This window comes from Charadrius vociferus, unplaced genomic scaffold (assembly GCF_000708025.1).
Source record: "Charadrius vociferus isolate BGI_N301 unplaced genomic scaffold, ASM70802v2 scaffold343, whole genome shotgun sequence".
In the NCBI taxonomy this organism is placed as follows: domain Eukaryota; kingdom Metazoa; phylum Chordata; class Aves; order Charadriiformes; family Charadriidae; genus Charadrius; species Charadrius vociferus.
Genome location: NW_009647952.1, coordinates 461363 through 473817, shown reverse-complemented (window position 1 = coordinate 473817; position 12455 = coordinate 461363). Strand labels below are relative to the sequence as shown.

Genomic DNA, 12455 nt, shown 5'->3' with positions numbered 1-12455 from the left:
GTGATCAGAGGGCTGGAGCACCCTTCCTATCAGGACAGGATGAGAGAGTTGGGGTTGTTCAGCCTGGAGAAGAGAAGGCTTCAAGGAAACCTTATTGTGGCCTTCCAGTACCTAAAGGGGGCCTACAGGAAAGCTGGAGAGGGACTTTTTGCAAGGGCATGTAGTGACAGGGGCAAGGGGGAATGGCTTTAAACTGGAAGAGGGTAGATTTAGCTTAGATATTAGGAAGACATTTTTCAGTCTGAGGGTGGTAAGGCACTGGAACAAGTTGCCCAGAGAAGTCGTGGAAGCTCCGTCCCTGGAGGTGTTTAAGGCCAGGCTGGATGGGCCTTTGAGCAGCCTGGTCTAGTGGGAGGTGTCCCTCCCCACGGTAGGGGTGTTGGAACTAGATGATCTTCAAGGTCCCTTCCAACCTAAACCATTCTATGATTATATGATACACGAAATTTAAAGAGATTGTTCAGCTCACATAGAATTTAAACCTTCAAGATGTCTTGCACTGACTAGAAGAATTTTTTACCGGATATTAGTATGGAGAACCCAACTTTGAAATTTTGCTCCTTAACATATTCCAAAACCCACTCTGTTTCTTCAGAAATTTCTCAGAGTGGGAGTGTATGAAGGGCTTTCCAAGCTAAAAGATAATTTCAATGGAGAAAAATCTTTATGGCACGGTAAAGCCTGTCATTTCAGTGGAATTCAGTTGAATTTCAATTCAGGAAATCACAATTATTTGGAAAAAATTGAACTAAAGGTATTTGGGTTTGGTGTTTACTATCTCTAGACTTAGGTAGGAAATGTCCAGAAAGCAGTTGGCCAAGCTTAAGAACCTATGATTTTATAACCAATACCTAACCACATTCCCGTTGTGGAATCTATATGGCTTACAACTAATGCTTCATCTATGCTGCTGTGCTAAGGAAGACATTTCTATCTCCCATCATGCTTTTAAGCTCACAGAGTGACAAGCACACAGACCGCAACCATGAGTGTTACTCACCCTACCTGCTTTCTTCAGAAATCTATTCTGTTTACCCTAACTGCAAACTACAAGAGCAGTTATGCTTCCTGAGACAGTACCATATCCTATTGCCAAATACCTTGCATGTTTTCATTGAATTCAGAGTGTAAAGGAAAAAACACAGAACAACATGTTCCAACTAAGGCATGGTAAATGGAAAAGATCTTCCAAAGGCACAGGAGGAGACAACCACCAAGTTAATACTAATGGATACAGAGTTTTTCTAAACAAAAAGTAAACTCCCGCTGCCCTTCTGAGTGAGGCTTTTGTTAAGTGCATTTTTAGCTTTGTGTTTAACTGCATGTAATCTTGGCTAAGACTTCCATTTAACACAAGTGAAGTGACCAAATGGTCAGAAAAAAGTATTTTTCTTGGTGTTTTTTCACATGCCAGAAGAAAATCACCAACAGCTGTAGAAGTTAAGTAAGAGTTTCCACAATATCTTGTTACTAATTTAAGAACTAGAATTAAGTTCTGAGATTCCAAATAAAAACTTTTAAAGCACCAATAGGATATTTTTTTCAGTTTTTCTTTTGACATACTGCCAACACAGATAACAGTTTGACACCTGCCTCTGTAAAAAACATCCAATAAACTAAGTACCTAAGCACAAAGTCACTGGGCTCAGTGCTGTTACAGTATTACAAAACTGGAAAAGGTACAACTGAGGGTTTAATATTTACCTTTAATTCTGGCTACTTTTTTTTTTTTTTTTTTTTTTTTTTTTTTTTTTTTTTTTACAGTTTATCATCCTTTCTATACAAAGCATGAATGATCTCTGCACCGTTCTCATCCTTGTTACCTGTCAGTATTTTACCTAGATGCAATACCTAGACATAACCATTTTGAACTCAGTAATAGGCTGTCCCAGAGTTACATGCATGGCAGAGCATGAACTGCAAAAATATGAATCGAAGGACTGTAAGTATTCTGGCCGTATGGTAACAAGATCCAACTTGGCAACCGTTCTGCTGAATGTCGAAGTTCAGCATTGCCTCTCACAGTAGAAGTCAACCTCAGTGGGAGAAAACCTCAAATACTACATCTCTTTCTTTTAATATTTCGATACACAGTTCATACTATTTAAGTTTATTTTGACATAAGACAGTCTATCCTATGTTTATTTTGGTGCTTTTATTTATTTAATCAACAAATTAACAAGAAGACTGCAAAATCAGTTACACTATGACATAAGCAGCTATGATACAGCAACAGAAAAATGTCTTACCCATATGTCCTGTTTTTCACCAATTGGAAAATTTGAATACAAGTCTATCATTTCTGGTGTTCTGTACATTGGCGTTGTATTCCTTGTGATCTGCAGAAGACAGAATTCCTTGAAACAGAAACTTGAATAATAAGCTCTAACAGTGTTCAATCAAGGAAAAAGCTCTCCACGTAGAATGAATAGCACTATCATTTCAGAAATATTTGTCAAGGCAGAAGCCACCAATTGAATCCCACAATAGTCACAACAGCTTTGATATAAGGCTGGATAACGATGGTAGTAGTCAAATAAATAACACTGTGATATTCAAAAGTCTATTCAAACTGCAAAGGACAAAGCAAAGTGACTGTTCTACATGAGGTGAAAAGGGACATGAACACAAATACAGAAAATCAACAATAAACCAAGAAGTGAATTCATTCTTCAGTGTCTATTTCTCAGTTCCTCATCACACTTAATGACAGCTGCAGGCACATCCAAAGGGTTAAGCTATGTTCACAAGGATCCCTGAAGAGACCTTTTTGCAGACTATAAAAGACACGGGTACAACACAATCTTTTTTACTCCAGAAACCAATGGATTGGTCTCCAAGGATGCTGGATTCCAAAACAGGAAGAGTGGTATCAGAAAGTGCATTCACGAATTTAAAGTGTCACTCCATAATTAAAAATCTGAATCCAGCTGATGTATTGCACTACATTTACCAGCATTACTCACATTAGATTTACCAGCATTACTCTCAACTCTAAAATAAGAATCATAGAATCGTTATGACTGGAAAAGACCTTTGAGATCATCAAGTCCAACTGTTATCTAACTCTACCAGGCTCACTTCTAAACCATGTCCCTGAGCACCATATCTAGACAGCTTTTAAATACATCCAACAATGGCAATTCAATCTTCCCTGGGCAGCCTGGTCCAGTCTTTGATAACCCTTTCAGTGTAGAAGTTCTTCCTAATGTCTAACCTAAACCTCTCCTGGCACAACTTCACACCATTTCCTCTTGTCCTACCGGCTCTAACTTGTGAGAAGAGACCAACGCCCACCCCTCTACAACCTCCTTTCACATAGCTGTAGAGCGCAATAAGGTCTCCCCTCAGCCTCCTTCTCTTCAGACTAAACAACCCCAAGTCCCTCAGCTGCTCCTCATAAGACTTATTCTCAAGACCCTTCACCAGCTTCATTGCCCTTCTCTTGACTCTCTCCAGCACCTCAATGTCATTCTTGTACTGCAGCGCCCAAAACTGAACACAGTACTCAAGGTGCAGCCTCACCAGTGCCAAGTACAGTTGGAACAATCACTTCTCTAGTCCTCCTGGCTACACTATTCCTGATGCAGGCCAGGACGCAGCTGGCCTTCTTGGCCACCTGGGCACACTGCTGGCTCATGTTCAGCCGGCTGTTAGTCAGCACTCCCAGGTCCTTTTCTGCCAGGCAGCTTTTCAGCCACTCCTCTGCAAGCCTGTAGCATTGCATAGGGTTGTTGTGGCACAACTGCAGGACTCAGCTCTTGGCGTTGTTTAAGCTCATACTACTAGCCTCAGCCCATCGATCCAGCCTATCCAGGTCCCTCTGAAGAACCCTCCTACCCTAAAGCAGATCCACACTCCCACCTAACTTGGTGTTGTCTGCAAACTTACTGAGGGTGCTCTCAAATGCACTTTGCAAAAAACACACTGCATGCTTGACACTGCCACTGTAGTCCTACAGGCACTGCAATGCTACCTATTCAAATTCTGCTCAGCAGACTTGCTGCTTCTTTATGTATCATTCAACTGTGAAAACAGATGAGAATCACTTTGGCATAAGCAATTTTTGACTTCCTGTTAAAAGCACAATTAGAAGAAGCTCTAGTGTGAAAATAAAAGTGATTACTAGATTGCAGAATGGACACTGCTCAAGTTGAAGCAGTGTTTGTATATACATGCAGCTACAGAACACAAGCTATGATTATAGCTGCAGACAGTGTTCGAACTCCAGCAAAACAAATACAAAACCAAAGCTTTATGAACAATGTAATAACTGAAACAATCTTCAGTTTTCTTAGAAGTCTCATGAGTCAATATCAATTAATGGTAACAGTTAAATGAATCTACTGTTGATATTAAGATTAATCACATTAAAATAGTCTTACCTCTTCTTCAACCAGTGCTCTCTTCTGTGCAGACCAGTTGTAGTCAGGATAGTAAGCTATAGTTGTAGCACTACCAAAGTCACAAAGTTTAATTGTCCCCTGGTTACTAATAAGCAGGTTTTCCACCTTCAAAAAGAGGTAGAATAATAAATTAAAGATGTCTTTTTTCCATACACTAACACAAATCCTTTTAAACATCAACTCACTTGCGCATACATAAAAAAATACTCACTTTAGGCCAGAATGTTGTTTACAGGAGCACAAAGATTTCAGACAGTACTGTAGATGTATATGGTAGCAATACAGCCAATTTAGAAAAGGGAGCACCAAAACCACTATGAGCAGGAAACATTCAAGAGAGTGGGAAATAAACCCGGGGACGCGGGAATGTCATTTCATTGGTGCTTAAGAGGCAGTCAGTTTTTCTGAGGACAACTTGCAGAAGCAGTATCTTGGAATACAAGTGTTTTCATGCATAAAACCGAACAGTTAGCTTAATTACAACGGAGTGAAGGTTAGGACTGCTGTAGACCCAAAACAGGAAGGTACTAGAAGAGAAGCAGGCTGCTGAGGGACACACAGAAAGAGGCAGCCATGACCCTGTGCAGAGTCAGAAACCAGCTATTTGAGGGCCATGAGTAGTTCATAGTCATCCCTCCCTTTTTGCATTCCATAAAATCCAGCCTGCGTGGATTGCTAAGTGAAATGGGGAAGAAACTTAAGGGGAGGGTAAAAGTAGATATTGGGCAGAATTATTGTAGGGTCATAACCACAAAAGGGCTGCAAAAGAAAATTTGTATCCCTGTATGAAGTCAGGAAAAGGTGTAAAAGTTAAGAGGCATATTAGTAACATCACACCACCACACTTCAGGTAACTAGGTTGTCTTCCCTTTCCCTTCCCTTGAAACCACATCTCTGGACTTCCTTCTGTAAAACCTCCATTTTCCTACTAGCCTCCCTTACACATGCCCCTTCCAACTTCTTCCACCATAAAATATATTTTGACCACCCTGCAGGAAGACAAAGCTCTGTTGTTGATGTGGTTAAAGTATCGATCTCAATGACCAATCTGAGTTCCCTTCTCTGTTGGATAACCTTTGTTTATCTCCATGTACAATAATAAGGGTGGGTATTCAACAACAAATTAAATTTATGCACTAAAAATGGTCACAGTAAGACCAGAGATCAAGCTTCTGGGTTTTGTGCTTTGGTAAAGGTTGCTAATAATGTAAAACATTCCAGCTGATTATTCAGATTTTAACAGGCTCTATGACCTGTGTTATGCAGACTAGCTATGTGCTACATGGCAAAACCTGAAAAGATCAAATTCAGACAATTAAAATATCAGAGAAGCACTGATATTTTACAAATTGCGCTCTAACTAGCTTTGAATTTTTACAACTTGGTAACTGGCTGAGTTCTTACAGTGCTGTACGCACACACTGTAAGTGCAAACTTCGTCCAAAGGGGTTCAGGAACAAAGAATGTGCTACACTGACAAGCAAGAGAAGGAAATCACAGGAGGATAAAAGCAGCCACCCGTTACAAAGGTGAACTTGTTTTTGAGATGCACTGTAGAACTTCATGAATCCTTATACTTTTAGTCAAAATCATGGAGAAAAACCTGTTCGGACTCCACCCTAGTACACCCCTCCCCAAAAGCTACACTAGCATCTTGGATCTCATTTGAGGTTGGCTCAAAACTTTATCCTACAGTTTTTTATGCTGCTGACTTAAGTTCAGCCTTCTGGAAAAGGTAGAACAGTTAAATGATCCCTATTTAGCTCTGACTGTAGTAAGGCCTCTGCCTATTGCAGCACAACTATCATTTAATCTTGCTTTGCAGCCCCTGTAACATGAAACCAAATTCCTGTTTTCCATATGTTGCCTCTGCCAGGAACTTACATCAATCGACCAGAAAAAAGAGACCTTGAATTACAACATTAGCTCAACTTCTATGAAGCTGGCTATGTAAGGAATTGTATATTTATTTGTAAATAGGTTTTTACCCCTTTTTTCAGAGAAGACATGCACCTTTTCTACGGCCTGGTGTATAGAAGTTTCAGTGCAGAATAAAAGATTTTATTCTAGAAAGTAACACCAAGGAAGTTCTAGTCCAGCTTGGTTAAAATTTCTTTGACATGACCTAGAAAGCTGCTCAACAGTACGAGAAAAAAAAAAAAAAAAAAAAAAAGTGCTCCAACTATTTTTATATTAAGGGGCTATACTAGTGCTTAACATCAAACCTTTCAACAATAGTGCTGAAAACACTTAGCACATATTTACTTTTCAAAAGTGGATTAATTTTCCTTTCCCCAAAGTAAATTGAGTACATGCTTACTTAAGGAGAAACAAATTTTCCTTTTTTTATATTCAGCTGACATCACATCAAGCAGGAAACACACGTGTGCAAAATTCAGACACTGTTTCAGGAATAAGAAACTTCTTTCTCTTATTTTGTTTATGTTTATGAAGACCAACTCCTTCTACTAGGTCAAAATGTATTTGTAGTACAGCAAAATCTCACTGATTATTAGGGGTCCTTCATCTAAGGCATAGCATACACGTAAAGGTGAACCCCTGACTTCAAAATACAAAATTCAAACACAGATTACGTCCTTTCAAATCTCCAAAGTTTCTAAGGGGACAACACTTTTACAGCATAACTTTATAGCGTCTTGGTAAAGGCTAACAGAACAAAAAATTAAGAAGCAAAATCTATCATGAATTATGTCTACCAAATTTTAAAATTCAAGTTAAATACAAGCCCTAAATCACAATGCCAGTTGATAGTTCTAAAACTTCTCAAAGGCTAAGTAATCTTTCACAAAGAATCCAACATTACCTCTCCCCTCCTTCAAAGCTTTACCTCTTCTATTTAGAAAACCTGCTCACCCCAAAACTGCCACTCACAAGTCGTAACTGGTTCTTTTTTTCAAAAGAAAACTATTTAAAGACTAACTTAATCAGCAAACCATGATACACTACTTTTCTGTCAGCTTGTTCAGACACTCTGTCTACATGTAGTACTAACCACAAGCACAAAGAAAAGTTGTTTGGAGATGGAAATATTTCAGTGATGACCTTCACTGACATCCAGCAGTCTTGGCAAAGCAATACATGGAAGCACTATGGTCAAGAGCGTCCACTGTATTTTATCAACAGCCTCAACACGGATTCAGCCCAACATGCTCCTTTGCTGTTTAAAAATTCAGCCTTTATTTAAACATTGTAACGCACCTTTAAATCTCTGTGGATAATAGGAGGCTTCTGTTTATGCATATGTTGCACTGCCCTGCAGGTCTGATAAAAGACCTTCAAAACTGTGTCACAGGAGATAGGTCCTTTGGATTCTACTTTCTTTAAGAATTCCACCAGTTGTCCTGCAGGAAATCAGAGAAATTCACATAAGCGCACACAGAATACCACAAATTCTGAAAGCTTGGCATGAATAGACAAACGGTCTTCTCCTCAAGCAAGATTTAGTCTTGAGTTGTAATATTAGATGGATATTCTGAAAACCATTCTGATTAGATGGAAATTCTGAAAACCCACACTGACTGCAATGCCAAAAGAAATGGTGCTTTAGGGAACTATTCTTCCTCTGACTAGTTTCAAACACAAAGAACTTAATGACTATCCCATATTTAAGATGAGGTTGAACTGTAGTCTCAATTAACATGGTCTTTATCCTATAAAAGATGAGGTAAAGTCTAGCTTCACTGAACTATGCTATCTTTAAGAGGCTTTCAAAGCCTCTAAGCCATGAAGCAACCTGTGCAAGACAGCTGTCAGAAGCAACATGCACTGCTGGGAAAAAGAAATAAAGTTTACCTTTACACAGCTCTGTAAGCAGAAGAAACTCTCCCTGTCCCGTGTCTGATTCTTCTTTTCCTATAGATGCAGCAGAGCAGAACTGGACAATGTTGGGATGACCTGAAAGCTTCTTCTGGAGATAACATGTTCAAGGAAGACAACTGCCAAGTTTATTGATACTATTGTACACAGCAGTTCACAGACATATCATTTGGAATGTTAGCTTAAAATCACAGAAAGCATTACAGCTGCAATTAAAATACTAAGCAGAACAGAGAAATCCTTACCTCAGCTGGAAAAAAGACTGCAGGGATGCCACTGAAGGTAATGTAATAAAAAGTCAAAATAAAACATTTAAGAAATCTTTGTGATTAAGCCTCTGAGGAAACTGGACTTCATAACAGATTTAGTTACTTCTTTTTGTCTTTTGACAATGACTACAAGGCATTAGCACCAGTATTGGAGAGATCAGCTGTTTCTCTAGCTGGCTGATTAAGAAAGGGCTATTGTATCAACACCTGCCTTTCCAAAGCAAGTATTAAGTACATTATGTTCCATTTTTAAGTAATTAAAATACAGTTCAAAACAAATAAAAGCTCTAAAAGACCAAAGAACTTAACCTCCCATCATTCTTCTTACTAAAAACTTTTCCAGGTTTCACTTCCAGCTCAAAAAATCAAGGTATCATTCTTGAACTATGTAAAAGGGAGTAAAATGTAAGTGATATCAGTTCCTGCCAGTAGAAGCTACATTGCACTATGCCTGTTTGTGTTGCCCCTGATGTGCGTCACCTTGGTCATACACTGAGACTCATGCCTATGAGACAAACACACTATTTACAGGATGTATTCACCAAGTGTGAAAACAAAAAAAAAGAAGCGTCATAAGTGCAAAGGTATAAAAAAAAGGGTAAGTTGGATCCACCAAATTAGAATAAATTCAAAGTACTATTTCATATCTTATGCATCTCTTTACAAGCTTTTACTCAGAGCTGCAGGAATTAATTTCATTTCACAGTTATAGCTTGGAGAGTTAGCAATAGTTAACCCTTGTTCTTGTTGTATATACGCTTTAATGAGGCTGAGCTGTGAAAAGACATCCAAAGAACATTCAGTTCTTTACTCCGGCAAGATATAGTCAGAGTAGCTAGAAAGCGTATAGTGCTATGGTAGTCCGTTGTTCGCAAGTGTACATCTAGTAAACGGTGTTTAGTGTAAGATTTTGCCAAACATTTCAGTAATCATAAAAAGAAATATTTGAGTAGCTTAAATTAAGATCAGTAGTTTTGTCTGGTAACTCAAAATAAAGCTGAATACTCAGAGTGAAAAACAAAACAACAGCATACCATGGCTACTCACTGACTCCTGAAACAAACTGAGGGTCTTAGAGCAGATGCTGGGGAGGAAATAATGAGTTTACTAAAGCCAAGGACTGAAAACACTCTGAGATTACATTATAGCCTACCATCTAACATCACTGAAGACAAAAAGGACAGCAATATCACTGGGAAACATCTGCTTCTTTTTTCTGATGCATGGCTGCCCAGAGAGGTGGTGGAGAGTCTCCAATTCTGGAGACGTTCAAAACCGACCTGGATGCCATCCTGTGCAACCTGCTCTAGGTGAACCTACTCTGGCAGGGGGGTTGGACTAGATGATCTCCAGAGGTCCCCTCCCAACTCCTGTGATTCTACTGAAATTCCTTCCTTTACATTCAGTATTACTTTTTAAAGCCAGACACATCTGAGGCAGAAGTTAAGAAACACAGTAAGTAAAAGCAAAGTTTTCAGTAGTCAAAAAGGCAATAAATCCAGTGCATGTGAGGGAATTCTACTTAAGTATCATCTGGATAGTCAAAAGATCTCTTGACCACAGTCACAGCACTGCAAGAAAGCCCAAATAAGAATTTCACTTCTTGCTAGACAAAGTACATGACAAAGTCTACACTAGCTACAAGAGTTATCTACACTCATTAAATTCCTGCAATTTTTGAAGAACTAAACTTGCTGGATGTTGGTGCCAGATTCAGAACAGCCATGAACTCAAATCTTCCTCAGAATGTCAGTGCTCTTAAGCAGTGTATGGCATGAGAAGAAGTGAATCTGTAGAGTAGTCCTCTGTTTCTCAGAAGTGTTTGATATCAGGCAATTAGATCGAAACATTAAAAAATGTTTCAGAAAAGGATACCATAAAACAAACTTCCTGAATGATGGCTTTGTTCTTTTCTTCTTCATTAGACAACAATCGCTGTCAGAAAACAGAATAATTGAGAAGTTATTAAAACTTACAGAAAAACATTGCACCGATTTTTTAGTTTTCTGGAACACAAAGGATAAGCAACAGTCAAAGATCTAAGGAACTGTGATGGGATAGTAAACAAAGTGGGCTTATTTGTATTTTTTGCTATAAATAAAGCATCCAGTCTTATAGCCACCTGTACTGTTCAGGCTTAGTGATAACTGAGTAACTGTAACCTCTGACACTCAAAGTAACTGCTCAGAGTTTTCTGTTGTATAAAACACTAAGGTCTCCTGGCTACAGCACTGTGCACTGACACAGAAAGATTCATCTTCTGCCTCAAATCTTTAGGAACAACCTTCAACCCGCTCCAACGAAAACCTCTCCAAATTATGTAGCCCAACCTTTTTAATAGTACCTGAGTAATCAGCAGCAAAACCAAGCACTGCTTGGATTTGGAGTCAACATTTTACTAGAATCAATCTGAGCATTTGCTACAAAAGTAGCAGTTTTACAAAAGAGAGGAAGTACAGTAATGGTTCACCTTTTATCTGTTATTTTTAAATGGGGGTACTGACATTTTGAACACACATGCTACATGGCTTTGGTCACAGGTTTTGTTTCTGTAGGATGTGGTATGAAAAGGAAAAAAAACAGACTAAGTACTTAGTGGTGATCTAAATGCATATTATCTCTCCCACCTCTCACACTACCACCCTTTTTCCTTTCTCTCCAAGATAGATGTCTTTGTACTGACAGCCACAGAATACGCCTACTCCAAAAATTAAGCTATTTTGTGGTGAACACAAGTGACATGATTTTTTTTTTGCAACAAAATATGACAAAATGAATGACTTCACTTATTGTCCTTTCCATAATAGCTCGTTTTTTCAGCTCTTACGTGATTATTATAAGCCTTCAGAAAACGAGTATCCAGAGGACCGTATCTGAAAAGTGTCAGGATGAATGTTTCATCAATGAGTCAAAGAGTGGAGCATTATTTTTAATGAAATTTACTCTGGAAGTACAAAGGTAGGCCAACCAGTAGACTAAATCTGCTTCTGAGGTGTGAAAATATTCCTATACCCCACTTCAGTAACTAGGAAAGATTCCTTTTACCCATGCAACAAAATGCTTAGGGCAGGGTCGTGAATTTCTAGACCAAATGAAGACAAACAGCAGTAGTACCTAATAGAGCAACTCCCATCTTTGGCATCTAAGTAGAAAGTGCAGGATCCTAACAGGAATGGCCTTTCTAAATACAGGTACAGTGTGCTACAAACACCACTTTATCATTCTTGATTTTTCAGTGACATACAGCAAGGATTAACTGTCATGCTAAAGCATCAAGCAAAAAGACAGACCTCATAAACCTGTAGTGATGTAAATTCATTTTACCTTTAAAGCATAATCTTTGCCACTTCCAAGATCTTGAGCTTCATAGACAAAAGCAAAACCACCTACAAGAAAAAGGCCCATTAAGTCAGTTTTAATTTCAACATGCAGGTAAATCATCCTTTTTAGTCCAACAGAGCTATCACATGAATTTAAATGTTTTTCTGATTGTAAGTATACATACTTTTCAGGCTTGCCAAGAGTACGGGTAACCTACATACAAGAGCTAAAATATTTTCCTTCTTTCTTTTACACATGCCAGAAGCACACTGACTTTGTTACTTCCCTGCATTCAGTTAGTCTGTGTATCCAGATTTCCTATGATGCATTTTTTTTTTTTAAACACAGGTCCTTATAAAACCAAGATTCAGTACAGCCATTACATAATGATTTTAATTAAATTACTTCTTGGTTTTACACTGTTAGGCTTCCTATGAAAACAGCAATAGCCAAGAGAGATAAAATGTTAAATATATACCTCTTCATACTTTTTAATTGCCATGTTTCAGGTTTCATACTAAAAGCAGAAAGCATTTTCAAGCACTGAAGCACATGCTTCAGTAAGGGTGATGCTATTACTAAACTGTAATTTGTCATTCCATACAACATTATTTTTCTTCCA

The 12455-nt window shown here is 38.5% G+C and overlaps 1 protein-coding gene across 1 annotated transcript in view; it reads right to left on the bottom strand.

Annotated features, from left to right (window-relative positions):
- Positions 1–11892, bottom strand: part of GAK (cyclin G associated kinase) — a 69384-nt gene extending 57492 nt beyond the window's left edge. Inside the window, exons 1-6 of the mRNA XM_009883308.1 lie at positions 11837–11892; positions 10388–10447; positions 8220–8334; positions 7626–7768; positions 4386–4511; positions 2250–2339 (exon numbers count right to left, since the gene is read on the bottom strand). Of these exons, the coding sequence (XP_009881610.1) occupies positions 2250–2339; positions 4386–4511; positions 7626–7768; positions 8220–8334; positions 10388–10390 (477 nt within the window). The 5' untranslated portion in view covers positions 10391–10447; positions 11837–11892. The remainder of the gene's footprint in view (positions 1–2249; positions 2340–4385; positions 4512–7625; positions 7769–8219; positions 8335–10387; positions 10448–11836) is intronic.
- Between the last annotated feature and the right edge of the window lie 563 nt (positions 11893–12455).